Below are 16,767 nucleotides of genomic sequence, written 5' to 3'. Positions count from 1 at the left end.
GGGTATATTTATCATTTTGATCCTTATTTAACATAATTTTGCACAGAATGACCAAAATGGTTGATGGTGGACAATCTCAGGATCACTTCTATTGATTTCAAATTTCAGGGATCAAAGTGATATATTATGTCAATTTCAAAGACCATTGTAGCTAAAAAATCATTTTTAATTTTGCGTTTCAGACATAAAGTTCCAAAAGAAGAAAAGATTTTATATTTATGTGCTAGGGAACGACGCCGTATTAACGGTGTAGCCTCCAAATATAATCCAACGGCAAATACGAGTGCGAGACGAACGTGTATACCTCTCTTGGAAATCAGAGGTCGCGGAGAGGTAGCGCAATGGAGGAAGAGGAGCATGAGGTGTACGGAGCAGAGATCCCAGACGAAGGAGAAATGGACGGCGACTTGGATGCTCTCCACGCCGACGTCGACATGTCCACCGCCGACGACGACGCCGTAAAGGTACTAATAAAAAACCCTAGAAAACTCAATTTGTTTCAGCAACCAAATCATAAAAAACAATTGTCAAATTATTTGGGTGTATATTGACTTTGGATTATAGGAGCTGGACGAGATGAAGAAGCGGTTGAAGGAGATGGAGGAGGAAGCTGCTGCTCTTCGCGAGATGCAGGCCAAGGTTGAAAAGGAAATGGGAGCTGTTCAAGGTCCCCCCCCTCTCTCTTCTGAAAAAGTAATTGAGTTTTGGTTCTTGATTCCTGCGGTTCCTGAAAAAGTAGTGTGTGTGTGTGTGTGTGTGTATGTATATTGTAGAATGCTGTATTTGGCCATGTTCTATTGAATGTTTATTGAAAAGCTGTAGCGCATGACATGAAATTTGAAAAAACAGAGCACAAGTTATGCGCTAAGTTAAGTGTCTTTGGAAGTGTTATGTTGATAAATTACACTCTTATTGTCCTGTGGACTTTAACATTTTACGTTTGTTTTTTTCGTCTGATGTGCAAGGAATTTTGGTTCAATTTCTTCTGAGTAACACGCTCATTTACCTTGTTTTGTTATTGTTTCCACATAGATCCTGCAATTGCTGCTGCTTCTCAAGCAAACAAGGAAGAGGTGGACGCACGATCTGTTTTTGTTGGCAATGTGAGTACCAGAATGTTGAAATCTCTTCTTCTTTCTAAACTGTTTGCATTGTGTGTGTTAAGCTTAAACATGTCCAGTCCTAATGGTCATGTTTCCCTGCTTTCTGCATTTTTTGATGTATGTCGACAGCCCACTCATAATCCTGACACTCGGCTGTGTATAAAGAAATCCTCCAGTTTGTCATGTGATCTTTATGTGAAGTTGCATAGTGTGAGTAAACATGTGGTTTTGGCAAGTCCACTACTAGATTTAGATACCAATTTGGTTTTTCAGTATCAAATAGAAGAGGATATTTTTATGATTTGATCACATATTTTGATATCTCTATCTAGTGGAAGTAATATTGATAGGCCGTTGATATCTACATTTTTGTTTAACCTTTGTATGGTATTGTTAATATTTATTGAACTGCAGTCATTGAATTAAACTAGGGAGTTGCTAATTGCAGTCCAAAATGGCATCATGCCTCTCTAGTGTAAAGAAGTCAAGAAGGGAGGAGTGCAGGATGACTATTTTCTAGTGCTAATGATGATTCCGTAGATTATTCACTTGTTAAGTAGATGATTATGGGACTTGTAATAGCAGGAACGCTTGCCTGATTTTATTAGTCACCTCCAGATATGAGGGGATCTGAAGGAACTTGTTACTTAAACACAATGCTTGGCTTTTAGTATAAAATAACTTTTATATCAGTTAGAATAGAAAAATGTTTTGTGTTGGGGACTCATACATCACTGTACAATCTAAAGGTACCCTCACATTACAGGCTATCTAGAATTTGGAAATACAGCTGTAATGTCATATGAAGATAAGTCAGAAGATTTTTAAACTTTCTAGATGTGTAATTCTAGAATCTACATATCAATGTGTACCCAAGAAAATAACAAAACCCACTACCTAACATTCTGTATGAACTTGTGGTTTATACATTAGTTGATCAACATGCCATGGTTTGACATTATTTATGCACCTCTTGATATTTACCTTGTCTTCAATGAAAGCATGCTTATTTTCCCACGAGATAAATGGTTTTAAAAAGAAAAAAAGCTTTACACCAATGTATGAAGGATGTGATGAGAAATTTGAGAGAGAATGGAGTTGTAAAAGAGAAGAAAGACAGAAGGAGAAAGAGGGGCAAGTAGGGTGAACTCAATTCTTTTTTATTTTCGGTCACAAGGGTAAATTCAATTCTTCATTATCAAATCAATGGGCCAAAAACGTATACAAAGTAGTTGGAAAACCTGAAATAACAAGGATAATAAACTACTGTAATAGCTTAATAATTACACTCATACCTGCTATTGCTTCGCATGCAAAATGTTTTATTTCTTAAATAGGTTCTTTTTCTAAATTATTAGTTGTCTAGGCTTTACCACTTCTGCATCACTAAGATTTCACTTCAAAACATCAGATATCGCTCTGTCTTTGTTGTTTTATATTACAACCCCTAATCATATACCATGATGGTAGTACGATTTCACTTCAAAACACCTGATATTGCTCTGTCCTACTATGTTTCTATTTTACTTTTATGTGGATGCGGATGATACGCAACTTCAGAGTCATGGTTTGACTTTGTGTAGTACTATGATCGCAGGGTCAGTTATTCATCAAGTTCTGTGTATATGAGCTGGACATGTTACACTGTAGTTTGAGGGTGGGGCATAGTATTCTGATGTATAATTAGGCTGTCATTAAAGGGGAGAAATTTGCATGTTGAATAAAAAAAAGAGAAGAAAAAAGAAATATCAAATAAAAAAGAAATAAAGAACAAGTTTCGAAAATGTGAAAAAAAGCATGAAAAGAAAAAAAAAAAAAAGAACAAGAAAGAATTGGAAAAAAGAAATGTAGTTTTGGAAATTACAACAGTTAGGTGTAGGTGGTATGATGTGTTAAGGAGGAAAGAAGGGATGCAGTTTGCTGAAGATATTCCAAGTGAATGGTGGGGCACGCGTTAGGATGTGAATTAAGATGCTGGATCTTCAGTACACAAGAGGGCAGCAACTTCTGTTTTCAAGAGGAAAGGAAAGCCGGGTATTCAATTGTAGTTGCAGAGCTTCTCTGCTGCTGGAATGGTGTTGGTTGGTGGCTCAGGAATATGTGCTCATGTACTTATGTGGTGAGGGGTACATGATTCTGCTTCCCTGTATTGATTAAGATTGATTTTCTTATCTGTCGACTGCGTTCACCCAAATTAAAAAAAAATTGACTGTATACTGAATCACTGATTGAGTGTGATTTCTTCTACTTGTAATATTTTTATAAATTCTGTTCACCTTAGAAACATTTCCTCGCTTCTGTGCACTCACCCGTGGTCCTATATTATAATTTTAGTGGAGGCTGTTACAGATAACAGCTTTTTGTGTTACATTGATAAGTCTTACCCATGACTTTTCTTTGTCTTGTGCAAAATTTTGTTGGAAGTAGTAATTGAAATAATGCCGGGACTGTAGGATGGAGACAGCTCCATCTTCTCAAGTTCTCTGATACTTACAGGGACCAATCAAACATTCATTGGAATGTTGGGATATCTCATTGGACCAAATTTAAAAATTGGTTCCGGTATTTGATAGTATGTGTAAAAATGTGACAAGGGATTGAATGGGGTAAGCGGGTTTGCTCAGGCCTTAAAGGGATCAATATGAAGTTTGATTTTACATCAATAGTAGATTGCTTGTGATGTGATTTGGTTTTTACAATCCGAATTGGCAAATTTGGATTTATTGCCAAGTCGAGTTTACTGAACAGAAGGTGATGTTGCATCAGTAGTAAGTTGCTCATGATATGATGGGTTTAAAAAACTGGATAAGTCATGTTTTGCAGGTGGATTACGCATGCACACCTGAAGAAGTACAGCAGCATTTCCAATCATGTGGTACGGTTAATAGAGTGACTATACTGACAGATAAGTTTGGCCAACCGAAAGGTTTCGCTTATGTGGAATTTGTTGAAACTGAATCTGTTCAAGAGGCTCTCGGCCTAAACGAATCTGAGTTGCACGGCCGGCAATTGAAGGTAACTCATTCAAAAGCTGGGTCTGGATGTTCTTATCCATTATTTTTGCTATCGCGTTTGTTCATTTTCATCTTAAATATGTGTATAGGTTTTGCCTAAAAGGACGAATGTTCCTGGTATGAAGCAATACAGACCTAGACGCTTCAATCCTTATATGGGTTACCGCTTCAGGAGGCCATATGTACCTCCTTACTTTTACTCGCCCTATGGATATGGGTATGTTCCTTCCAGTGCTCTCACTCTCTATTTATCAGGTAAAATGAGATGCCAGATGCCTGATTTATCTTGCTTTCTTTTTCCTTTCATTCATCTGCAGAAAGGTTCCGAGGTTCAGAAGGCCAGCTCGATACATGCCGTATTACTAAAAGATTGGTTGCATAATCAAATACAAGGCCTGTCATTTCATATTTACAGTTGATTTTTAGTTTTAATCTGGTAGTTGTATCGATTTGGCGTTACTGCTAAGTACACTATGAACTGGATGAATAGCCACCTACCTATATTGCTGTTGAAGTAGCTAATAAAAGTTTCTTATTGGCCAAGCAGTGCGTAGTTTCGTTTCTTTTGTTTGGTTTATAAAAAAATTTCCTTCCATCCATGCAAGCAACATTTTTGGTATGCCTCTAAAATTGTGTTTTCAAGGGTCGAGCATCATTAGAGATGTACTAGGCTCAGTCGTTCACGTGCATACTGGAGGGTAACTAAGCCGTTGATGCATATTGGCCCATCTGTGGCTCTCAGTCATTGACGTGCGTGTGGGCGATTGAACCTAGCACTCATCGGCATTTTGGTGAGAGCATTTAGTTGTGAGCTTGTAGTGCATCTGTGTTTGAGTATGTGGGACTCGCATGTCACTTTTAAAGGCCCCTGGTATGACTTTGTGGTGTGTACGTCCGTGTTTGTGTGTTATTTCAAACCACACACTACCTGCTTCTTCGGTCCAGCTTTCCTTTCCCTCTTTAGGTGTGGGGCCCTGCCTAAACTCGTAACCTATTTTTTGTCATTCCTTTGATGTGTGGTTGTTGTATCCTGTCAAAAAGCACCCGGAAAACTAGGAAGGAAATGAGGTTAGCTTGTTGGTTGGACCGAATCTTAAATCAAAGATATGTTTTCAGTAATCGTTATGGACACTTTAAATTTTTCATTTTATATTTTTTATAAGTGTATTTTAAAGTATAAAAAATAATTTACTTCTTTTATTCTGTTCATTTCGGATAAAAATTTCAGTTTTAGTCTATGTAGTTCTGATTGTGAGAATTCACGGATGTGTCTCACTTTTGCATACGTAGAGGGCCATCTTAGTCTATAAGCATCTGCAGTTGTATAGATAATTGAGTACGAAAATAAAATTTAACGAGCTGTTGTATAACAGTGGATGTCCACTCAAATTATTAAATAATGGGCAAGTTGCCCTTCCACTATCTACCGAAGCTTGTTTCATACGACTCATGTTTTCTATATAAATACAACACCCCACACAACACAAATGAAATGAGGCAAAAGACACAAGGCTCACAGAAGAGGAAGAGAGAAAAGAGAAGAAGAGGAAGAGGAGAGGGGATAATAGAGAGTTATTTTGCACTCTTATTATTCTAAATTATAATGGAAGCATCACTGCTACTCCGAGAACATACTCCAGTCATACTGACCGTAGAGGAACCTCGTAAATTTTGTATCTTGTTTCTTTTATTCCACTGCACACATCATCGATTTTACAGCACGTTATTAGCACGAGAAACTCTCATGTCAGTGGAAAGGATGACGCCATAAATTCGGACAAACAAAAGTACAACAAAACAAGCAAAGGTATGTCCATTTTCTCGTCTCTTCCACCGTGCCAGAAGTGCCCCACTGAATTCCAGTGAGAATTGAAATTTACAACGACTTGTAGTCGTCACAAGAAAAGAAAACTCGTACTTGACAACTGGTTTTTAGAGATCCAGAAGAATCTCATCAGACTTGGAAACCCGAATCACGTCATTTTCAACGGATCTCAAGAACTCTTATGAATACTCGGTTGTCTGAGATGGTGATGGTAAGACTGACTCTACATAGGCCTCCCTCTCTTGTACCTCCATCAACCCCGATGTCATTTATGTTCCTATATGGAAGTTCTTGCTTCACGATGCCATGTTCTCTGGACCATGCAAGGAAAATTGAAGAAAACACGAGGATGGGAAATGGTATTCCTTATCTGGCCTCTCCCATGGAAAAAGTAACAGTCTGTGGGTTTTTGCAAAAAGAAAAAGGGGCAAAAGCAAAGGAATGATGCATCAACACATTTTGAAAAAGCATAAGACAAAATATTAAAATAAAAGGAAAAATGATGGTGCATCAAACACCATGTGGAAACCAAGAAAAAAAAACAAAGGTTTTTTGGATTGTTGCACCATGTGAATGAATAAGAAAAAATAATAATAATAAAAAAAGGGGGTAAAGGTTTTTGGATGGTGTTACACCATCTAAAAAGAAAGAAGGAAAATATATATTTATTTATGTGAATGGTGTTGGCTTCAAATCCTTTCATAAGTTCTATTTACTTTAAAGCAATTTATTTACCATGGACGCTTTTACCGCCTACTGCTTTAAGTTTTGATTTATGTGAATGGTGCTGAATTAAAGCCCTTGTCACAAGATTTATTTACTTAAATGCAATTTATTTACTATGGCTAGAATTACCACCTATTGCTTTAAGTTTACGTATTCTACTTATCTTTTATTACGATGAGTATATACAGGACCTGAAGTTCCTTGATCAGATAAGAACCTGCAGCTTCTTGATCCTCATCATATAAAATGTTGGATCTGAAGTTCCATCGTACAAAAAGATCGGGCATGAAGTCCCTTGATCCTCAAGATCAGGACATAAAATTCCTTGATGAGTACAGTAAGTTTGAAGTGCCGCAGTGCCTCAACTTAATTGTAATAAAAGTCATAAGAGTCTCAGTCTATAGACTATTAAATAAGGACCAGAAGTTCCTTATATCCATACTTAAAATGGCTTAGCAGAAATATTTATTAAGCGGATGAAATTTATTACCTGCGCTCTGCTCATGAAAACAAAATTGTCAAGTTTTCTACATGGTGACATGTCATGATGCATTATTAGTTTGGTTGGGACCTGTTTCCAACTATCAATACTTCTCAGTACAACTCATGTTTGGGAACTAGCCAAACATTATACATTTATGAGTTTTTTGTTGTATTATCTTTGTGCCTATTGCATTGCCACAACGTACTGAAATGAGGCATCATCGTAGATTGGACATTGACGTTGAACACCATCTATCATTCAATATTTGGAACCCTTGACTGAGGATATGTTTACCGCATGGTTTGCGGATTGTCATTTTGATAAGACAATTTTCTCGCTGTTAGGGGGAGAAAATAACTTTGTTCCAGAAGAACGATGAGAAAATATCATTCCAGAAGAATGATGAGAAAAGACCGTTCCAGAAGAATGAATAGAATTTGTCTTATTTTGATTCACGAAGCGATCAATGAGAAAATGAAGTAAGAATAATTGAATGATACCACGAAAGTGATGAAATCACATATACTTGCTGCAAATATGCCTACAAGAATTGATGTCCCTATTAGACAAAATAATGTGGCAGCAAATGATTTATCTATTGCATGCCTGAAGCGTGGCAAACCCTTATACTTAAAAGGTTCAGTCCTTCAAAAGAAGAAGAATATGACACTACTAAAACTATTGCATTCCTGAAGCATAACTGTCGCATGCCAGAAACATAACAGTTGCCGCAAGGATACTTGTCCCAAAAAGAACAATTCGTGGACATGAGAATGTTGATGTCTCATGCATGAAGCATGATAGACGTATAGGTTCCAATGACTCAACTCCCGAAGTGGAGATTAAAATCCAAACTCTATAACGCTCTAGAGGAGGTTATGATTTGTATTCTCTAAACTATGACTATCCTGGAAGAGATAGTGTAATGCCCTTGAAGAGGCAATGGATATCCAAATAAATAAAAAGTTTTTATGCATGCGCATGCACATGAGAATATGGGATCACGGATTGATGGTAACCAATGGTAATTTTGGTTTTTACAAGTAGCTACTAAGTTCATCAATGAGCTGTGTTGATATTGAGTCTTGTTCTTTTTTTCGTCAACAAAATTATTCGCCAAAATGGAGAAAGGCAATTCCATTACAATTTTGTGAGAACGTGGAAAAATAGACATATATACTTGAATAAAATATAAATAGCCAAAAGATGTTGAACCTAAAAGGTTACATATGAGCATTTGTAATACCATGAAATACACTCACATGATATGACGCAAGGTTATAAACAAGTTCATATGAATGGAGAATTATATACGAAGGGTTATGAGTCTCCCACATCATATCTCCATAAGTAAATCCCTCAAATATACATGGAAGCAAATTGCTTTGTATAAATTCCAAAGGAAAATGTGTCATGAAGTGTAGAAAATTCCTAAAGGATTCAAATTACTTGAAGTAAGCCCCGAAGGGTAAAGCATAAAAATATGTACTCAATACCAATGGATGGTATAAATTGCCTCAGTGAGTATTATCATTATGATATTGTTGCAACATACTAAAATCTCTTACAATAGTTGATGATATTAAATTGAAACTCCCAAAGAGTTTAGAAAGAGTATAAAGTGTTGAGAGAAATATTGTCTCAAACTGCAGATCGAACAATATGCCAACACGAATCTTATCCATGATGTTTATGATATTAAAGAATCGTATGGATTGAAGATTATGAGTTGAATACTCAAATGATGTAGACACTAAGAATGATCATTTATCTTCGTGAGGGTAAAGATAAATTGATATTTGGTCCAGAAGTACCACATCTTAGTGAAGTATATGCTTTATTGTATTTGACATAATACATTGAATGAAATAAAACTTATCTATTAATATCTCCGAGAAATTACATACATATGAGTTAAAACAAACAAACAGGATGAAGCCTTCACAAAGGTTGTTCATATGAAGCCTCAGTACTCGGCAGTACCCCAGAAGAGGCAGGCACTGGAGATTGATCATGTGACACCTCAGTACTTGGCAAAACACCAGAAGGGGAAGGCATCAGTTGCCTTCGAAATCTAGCAACGAACCTCTGGTGATCACTTTGAATCCGACTTTCGGATTCCTGTAGCTGGTTGAGATCTCTTTTCATGCTCGTCGAGTAATTATTTGCAAGCACGTGTAACACTCTATTCTCGTGCTTGAGCCCTCTGATCGCTTGTTTAAGACTTGCCACCTCAGCCATCAATGATTCAACTTGGTGAGTTCAAGCAAGTAGGCGTTGGCCCATATTGGATACAGAGCCCGCACATTGAACACTGAGAGCCAAGAAGTCTTGAACGACTGACTCATCAGACCGTTTTGAAAGGATTCTGTTATCCTTTGGAGTGAGAAGATTCCTAACCACCACAGTAGCGGTTATGTTATTCTTCATCACAGAGTCCCCAACCGTAAGAAGACCATTAGAAGATAAGAAGGACGTGCGCCATATATTATCCTGATGTTGCTCGTCTGTATCACTCTTAAGACTCAAATTTAAGCAAATGTTAGATGGGCAAGCCATTTTCAGAAATGATGAAGGAAAAATGAGGTCAAATAAAATCTCAGAAGTGCAAGAAGGGGAAAATTTCTACAGGCAGCAACTTTCTGAGCATACTCTTGAACACAATTGATGTTTCTATAAAAGAAGAGGCAATAGAGCCACTTGTTCAGAGATCGAAGAGGCATCGCTCTCCGAATTTCAAAAGCCAAATTTTCCTGAATAAAGTTCATTGGCATTTTTCAGACGTAATCTCAGTTTTTTCGGATATTGTGTGCAACTTTATCAAAGATATCTGACAAAGTTGAAAACACATAAATCTTACTGTTCTAATTACACCACAGTTGCTGATAAGAGTAAAGGCACATCACCACTACTTGCTATTGAAAAATCTCTATATATGTCGACCTTCGTTCTCCATAACAAGGCAAACTTGCAAGAATACCTAACTCTTCCTCATCTCCGAGAATGCATCTTCAACATAGCATCTCGAAATACCCAATTTTCTTCTTCTCCGAGAATACTTCTTCAAAACCAGTCACACCAGAGCAAGATTATCTCATATCATCAGGGACGAGAGCAAGAGTATCTCATATCATGAAATCTCCCTATTCTTTCCTTTGTCCTTGTTCTTACCTGCATGATAAGGAGAAATAGAGCAATCAGCCGCCACATGGAATCAAGCTCATGATTTGGAACTAATTGCTCAGAACCTTTGCCTGGTTGCTTACCTTGCATTGCTCTCGAGTACTCATTTTCAATTGGTGATATGATGTTGGTTATTTACACTGACCTGCCAAGCATGATAAATTGCTGAGAAGTAATGTTCTGAAGGACCATTCAAATGCAAGGGTTACATTCCACTGTTGCATCAAGGGACAAATACTATAAGAGAAGATGTCACACCTGCATATGGGAAAACTAGGGAAAATACCACTTCTGCAAGGGGAACAGATAAGGCAAGTGAAAATGATACATTGAAGCATGTGGAGACAAGCACAACAAAACACATGCCGATTCATCCCCGATGGAGCCGAAGATCACTTGCCACATGAAGCTCCTCATGGTCCAATTTCATTCAAGATCAAGCCTAGATGACCCTTGAAGAAATCACAAGTCCAATTCAAGATCAAGTGTCCACCACCCTTGAATTAAATTCAGCTCCAGATAAAAGTAGTAAATTCAAACATTTGGAGGAAGTCTAGCAGAAGACCCTCCAACCCAGTTTAAGAACAAGCATGTGGAAAGTTAACAACAAGTAAAGAACCTCTTTCGGCAACTCTTCTTGCTAAGAGAATGAAGTAGAATGATCAACGATCAGCCTACATGAGTTGAAATCAGGGGGAGATACTCATCAGGGGGAGCATCCAAAACAGATCAAGATTTTAACGAGTCAACTGAAGACTTGTGGCCATCCAAGGGGGAATGTTGTATAACAGTGGATGTCCACTCAAATTATTAAATAATGGGCAAGTTGCCATTCCACTATCTACCGAAGCTTGCTTCATACGACTCATGCTTTCTATATAAATACAACACCCCACACAACACAAATGAGATGAGGCAGAAGACACAAGGCTCACAGAAGAGGAAGAGAGAAAAGAGAGGAAGAGGAGAGGGGATAATAGAGAGAGAGTTATTTTGTACTCTTATTATTCTAAATTATAATGGAAGCACCACTGCTGCTCCGAAGACGTACTCCAGTCACACTGACTGTAGAGGAACATCGTAAATTTTATGTCTTGTTTCTTTTATTCAACTGCACACATCATCGATTTTACAATAGAGCCAACGTTATAGGCAATTCTAAGTAGGCCAATTTTTGCCCCGAGTACAATGTTTACGTACTGTAACATGAGTAGATTTGTCAAGTTCACATCATTTTTAATAAAAAAAATATTTCATGTGTCCCACAATTTAGTTTTACCATTTACTTTTTTAATAAAAGATGAAAGAGAACCATACAATATATTTTCGCTTACTTTGCTTGTTTAGTTCTTTGGAGTAGAATACATTTTGCCTACTTAGAACATCTTTACAGGAGATGTTAAATATGAATTGTTAATATTTTGTCTGAAGGTTGATGTCAAAATTTTTTTTAATTTAAGAGGTGTGTTAAAATTATCATTTTAATATATATTGGTCCCACAGCTGCTACTTTTTTTTTTTTTTTTTTTGAAAGGAAAATTTAAAATAGGTAAAAGTTGTAGCCTGTTGGTGAATTATGGACTGCACACATTAAATAACTCAGCTGTCATGTCCATTATGTAATTTTCCTGGACGAAAACCTTAACGTCTTTTAGTCTTAGTTGACGTATTTGACGTCTCCCTTGTATATGGTCTCAGGTTGTATACTACTGAAGATGCCTTAAAGGTAGATATGTTCTCCCTTAATATATATGCCCTTTTTACCTTGCCATGTGATTGTTTCATCAAGAAAATGAACATGAAATCGAAACATGTAAGTGTAGAACATGATAACAAACCATTAGAGGGGATAATGTTGAGATAAATGTGTGCTTATTATTTTTTTTAAAAATGAGATTAGGTGTTGGTTTTGCCACGGCGGTCCACTCTTCAATTGGTAAGGAAGACTCAGAAAGACATTTCAACCTCCCCCTGACACCATCGGGCAATTCATCAGCTCTAGAAATCGAACCTAGTACGTACCCTGTGAAATACGGGCCTAGAATTTATCCCCAATCACTGAACCATCATGTAGTAGTTAATGTGCTTTATTTAATCATTTAATTGTGGGTGAATGCTAGATAGCCAAAACAAATATCCTTAAATAATCTATCTACAACAAGGCCGAAAAATCCAGAATATATAATTAGATGGGCACGTGAATCATGTGCAATTATACATATGGGGGTTTCAAGTTGACCACTAGTTGGGGTTTCATCCACCTCTTCTCCTCGTGGCCACAACAACTAAATTTACTAGATCTCTCGAGCCTTGAAGGGTTCCATCTATGACCGACCAAGAAATCTAATTACATATTTATAGAGAGTGACTATACTTTACAGCCATTTTTGTAGGGCTAATTTAGCACGGTATTCCAGTGATATAAATAATTTCAGTTGTTAAATATTTTTCTGAGTAATTTCTTGCAACGATTATCTTTGAATAAAGAAAATAATTCGAATCATTGGAATAAGATTTGGAACAGAGTCTTGACAACTAACCGTTACACGGCTTATTGACAAAGGGATCTAACATATACATGTACAGGGAGAGCGACTTTACTTGATCGACATTTTGTAACGCTCACTCAACAATGTATTTCATTGATGTACACGGTTTTATATTTTTTTTTCTTGAATAATTACCTGCAACTATAATTCTTAAATGCAAAAAAAAAAAAAAAAAAAAAATCGGATTATTGACAACGAAAATCAGAGCATTGCCCCGATAGAAAGAGAACACGTGTGTGTATAATTGTCTGTATTTTGAATTTACATACCTAACATATATTATGCGTGGCACTGCAGGCACTTCACAAGTGTACATGTGCAGTGCAGATTTCTATAAAATTGTTTACAAGATATCAAAATTTTGGTCCAACTACAAGGATGAAAATTCTTTTCGGATTATCTTTCCCCCTATCAAATAAAAACGGGGTAGCGGCATTCTCGAGCTTTACCATTCGACCAATCCTTAATATATCTTGATCAGTAATGTGAATATTTTAGGAATTCTCACATTTTATTAGATATTTATACATTGTGCGACCAACTTTCGTTAAGTACTGTTTGTGTTTAATTTTAAATTAAAAAAATTAAAATGATAGCGGTATGATATACGATAAACGGATAGGATGTGAAGATTGACCTTAATTGTTCTTTTAGTCTTTAAATTAATATCTAGATCTAGAAAGATTGTTATTTGCCTACCAAGTCAACAAAATCATTAACCTTACACCAAAAAATGAAAAATAAAATAAAATAAAACGAACAATAAGATGAGTAGGTCACGTGAGGAGTTGTATACATCGATTATATGAGGAACAGATTCTTGCATATAATAATTCCTCTCACAAAATTGATTACACGAATGACATGTAACGCGTTGAATGCGACTGAGGAATTGTACATGTATCATGACTCACGTGGGGAGTTTCGAAATACATCAAGTTTATTTTCTACCCAATACACCAAGTTTCCGAACCATTTGAAATAACGCAGGGAGGACTTCGGAAGTTTTGTTCAGAGGCCACCCAACGAGAGCAAACTTTGAGTTCCCATCCTTCTCTTCCTAAGTCGTTCTGCAATGATGAAGGATAGCTCGAGAGCCTGAGAAGCATTGAGCCTCGGGTCGCAGTGCGTGTGGTATCGCGAGCTCAGATCGTCCAAAGTCACTGTTAGAGAGCCTCCAATGCACTCTGTCACATTCTGCCCAGTCATCTCCAAATGAATTCCTCCTGGGTGGCTCCCTTCTTGTTCGTGCACATCAAAGAATGCTCGCACCTCGGCCTGCAAACAAATACAATAAACCAACCATGGCAAAGATTAAATGGTGTAGAATACACAAGGCATACAATGTTGCAGATAATAACTTTTACGTCCAGTAGAGAACCGACGTATTGGTTGAGTCTCTAGACGCTAGCAACAATGAATTGCGACCGCAGGATTATGAGCACTTTTCAGTCTACCGGACATTTTCTTAGATACTAATCGACATGGCATGGAAAAATGATGCCGACAGTAAGGATATGCAGTTGCAGTATTGGTACGATGATTTATATGTGCAGGTGGTGCAACAAGATTAAGCAGTCAATCTACTACCTATAGCAAACTATTAGAAAGGGAAATACCAAGAGATTTTTCCGTTTCATGTTTCGAAAAGAGATAGGTAGAGAAATTATACCAAGATTGAATCAAATGGACGTGTTTTGAGTCCACAGGGTGCCTGGATAGTGTTTCCATGCATTGGATCAGAGACCCATGTCACAATCTGCCCTGCTTGGCGGACAGCCCTAATCAAATGAGGAAGCTTGACTCTCATGTTCTCAGCACCCATTCTAGCAATGATTGTGATCCTTCCTGGCTTGTTACTCGGGTTCAGGATTTCGATGATGTTAACAAGATCTTTTGGGTCCATTTTATTGCTTACCTGTGTCACAAGTATATCATTTTAAGCCATTTAACACAACGTTACGGAAAAAATGAACCCGCAGCTTAAATTACTGACATATTTAGTCACTCAACAACGACGAGTTTGATCTATCAGTGTACACACACCATGTGAAGCCACTAATAACACTCAAATTAGCCGGGAGTTTGCAAAAGCCTACCTTGATGCCGATGGGATTGGCAAGTCCTCTTAGGAACTCTACATGGGCACCATCCAGTTGCCGGGTACGCTCACCAACCCAAAGCATGTGGGCGGAGCAATCATAGTACAGACCGGAAGTAGAATCCAATCTTGTGAGTGATTGCTCATAGGGTAGATGCAGACATTCGTGGGATGTCCAGAAATCAGTTGTTGTCATGATAGGATGGTCAACTGTAAGTCCAGCAGCATTCATGAACCCTAAGGCCTCGTCGACCCGGCTAGCCAGTTCGTGGTACCTGTTGAATCAAAGTAACAATGCAAATAAGCGAATTGACACTCCAGTCAGATATTCAAATTTGATTTATCTTTGAAACTCCTATGCGTCCAAATTCCGTTTTTGTACCAGTTTTCTTCAAAAAATCTAATAGGTTTGCTCAAATATTCAAGCACATTTTCTAGCATTTCATTTAGTCCTGTACAATAACATTGATATGGATATATAGTTTTAAAATGTGGGTTGAGTGCACACCTATCTCCCTGCTCGCTGTGCTCAGCGAAATCCAGATTCCATTGAGTAACCCTCTGCATAGCAGCATACCCTCCAGTGGCAAAGGCCCGAAGAAGGTTCAAAGTCGCCGCAGACTGGGAATAAGCTCTTATCAACCTCTGGGGGTCTGGACTTCTATTTTTCTCATCGAAAGCATCACCATTGATGTTATCCCCTTTGTAAACCGGCAACTTTACCCCATCCTTCTCCTCGAACTCCGCTGTTCTTGGCTTCGCGAACTGGCCCGCCATTCTTCCTACCTAAATCAACAAACGCCACATCAACACCCTTCAAAATCAATCAAAACAAAAACTAAATGACGTTTGGTGTCCAGTTCGTTTCCAGTTACTGAAGCCAAAACCGAAAACTGAAATGGTTATCAAACGGACTCCTAAAATCGTAAAACAAAAATCAAAGATTTGTCAAAAACCCAGATGAAATCATCAAAAACACTACCTTGATAACAGGCATTTGTCCTCCAAACATCAGAACAACGCCCATCTGAAGCATAATTCTGAAGGTGTCCCTAATGTTGTTGGCGCTGAACTCCTTGAAGCTCTCAGCGCAGTCGCCGCCCTGCAAGAGAAAAGCGTTGCCCAAGGCTGCCTCGGCTAGCTTCTCCTCCAAGTGCCTGGCCTCTCCGGCGAACACAATCGGAGGAAAAGACTCGATGGTCTTGAGCACCGTCTCCAGCTCGTTCACATCTGGGTACTCCGGAAGCTGCAGGGCCTTCTTGGATTTCCAGCTGTCCAAGCACCATTTGCCGGAAACAGGCTTCGTGGGCGCCGAAGCCGACTTGGGAGGCTTCTCGGCCACGACGGAAGACTTACCGGAGTCGGCGGCGCAGATGGGGTGGAGTGTCTTTTTCTTGGAAGCGAATGGGGAGAAAATGGGTTGGTGAGATTGAGGGGTGGGAGGGGAGAGAGAGTGAGTGTTGCAGATTGATTTGGAGGACAGGGTTGCTGGGTTTGTCAGAGCCATTGTTCTTGTCTCTCCTCCTCTTCCTGTTTCTCTCTCCTGCGCTGTTTGAAAACTGGAATATCTGGAGAGAGAAGGAGTTTGGCGAGGAGGCTCTGAGAATGAGGTGTTGGTTTGTAGGAGTTTATATAAGGTTTTTGGAGGGGAGGTGGACGATAGTTACATATAAATGATGAAACACGTGTTAAAAAATTAATAATTTAAAAAATAAAATTTTTTATACCATTCATATTTTTACCACAATTAAAATTTTGTCCAAAAGAAGAGTAGAAGAACAT

The 16,767-nt window shown here is 38.1% G+C and overlaps 2 protein-coding genes across 3 annotated transcripts; one reads left to right on the top strand and one right to left on the bottom strand.

Moving 5' to 3' along the window:
• Positions 1 to 300: 300 nt before the first annotated feature.
• LOC103936338 (polyadenylate-binding protein 2) lies at positions 301 to 4,660 on the top strand. Of its 2 annotated transcripts, XM_009346176.3 has the most exons (6): positions 301 to 464; positions 565 to 667; positions 1,033 to 1,103; positions 3,927 to 4,118; positions 4,207 to 4,334; positions 4,435 to 4,660. In XM_009346176.3, the coding sequence occupies exons 1-6, from the start codon at positions 342 to 344 to the stop codon at positions 4,481 to 4,483; spliced, it is 666 nt and encodes a 221-aa protein (XP_009344451.1). In that variant the 5' UTR covers positions 301 to 341; the 3' UTR covers positions 4,484 to 4,660. The 2 variants fall into 2 exon arrangements, with proteins under 2 accessions (XP_009344451.1, XP_009344453.1); XM_009346178.3 differs by lacking the exons at positions 301 to 464; positions 565 to 667; positions 1,033 to 1,103 and adding an exon at positions 2,814 to 3,222.
• Positions 4,661 to 13,618: 8,958 nt separating this feature from the next.
• On the bottom strand, positions 13,619 to 16,595 carry LOC103960055 (phospho-2-dehydro-3-deoxyheptonate aldolase 2, chloroplastic-like). Its single transcript, XM_009372444.3, has 5 exons — positions 15,968 to 16,595; positions 15,494 to 15,771; positions 14,984 to 15,260; positions 14,557 to 14,802; positions 13,619 to 14,162 (listed from the first exon to the last, which is right to left on the bottom strand). The coding sequence occupies exons 1-5, from the start codon at positions 16,490 to 16,492 to the stop codon at positions 13,896 to 13,898; spliced, it is 1,593 nt and encodes a 530-aa protein (XP_009370719.2). The 5' UTR covers positions 16,493 to 16,595; the 3' UTR covers positions 13,619 to 13,895.
• Between the last annotated feature and the right edge of the window lie 172 nt (positions 16,596 to 16,767).

This window comes from the organism of the source record quoted next, unplaced genomic scaffold (assembly GCF_019419815.1).
Source record: "Pyrus x bretschneideri cultivar Hongxiangsu unplaced genomic scaffold, Pyrus_bretschneideri_v1 Contig352, whole genome shotgun sequence".
In the NCBI taxonomy this organism is placed as follows: domain Eukaryota; kingdom Viridiplantae; phylum Streptophyta; class Magnoliopsida; order Rosales; family Rosaceae; genus Pyrus; species Pyrus x bretschneideri.
This window is presented reverse-complemented; position numbering and strand designations above follow the sequence as displayed.

Bases quoted from the DNA above. Each gene is read 5' to 3' on its own strand.
- LOC103936338 (XM_009346176.3), top strand. From the start codon at position 342: ATGGAGGAAGAGGAGCATGAGGTGTACGGAGCAGAGATCCCAGACGAA. The intron at 465-564 runs GTACTAATAAAA...TTTGGATTATAG, and splicing joins CCGACGACGACGCCGTAAAG to GAGCTGGACGAGATGAAGAA. The intron at 4,119-4,206 runs GTAACTCATTCA...ATATGTGTATAG, and splicing joins TGCACGGCCGGCAATTGAAG to GTTTTGCCTAAAAGGACGAA.
- LOC103960055 (XM_009372444.3), bottom strand. From the start codon at position 16,492: ATGGCTCTGACAAACCCAGCAACCCTGTCCTCCAAATCAATCTGCAAC. The intron at 14,803-14,983 runs GTAGGCTTTTGC...CTTGTGACACAG, and splicing joins CCAATCCCATCGGCATCAAG to GTAAGCAATAAAATGGACCC. The intron at 14,163-14,556 runs GTATAATTTCTC...ATTTGTTTGCAG, and splicing joins GTCCATTTGATTCAATCTTG to GCCGAGGTGCGAGCATTCTT.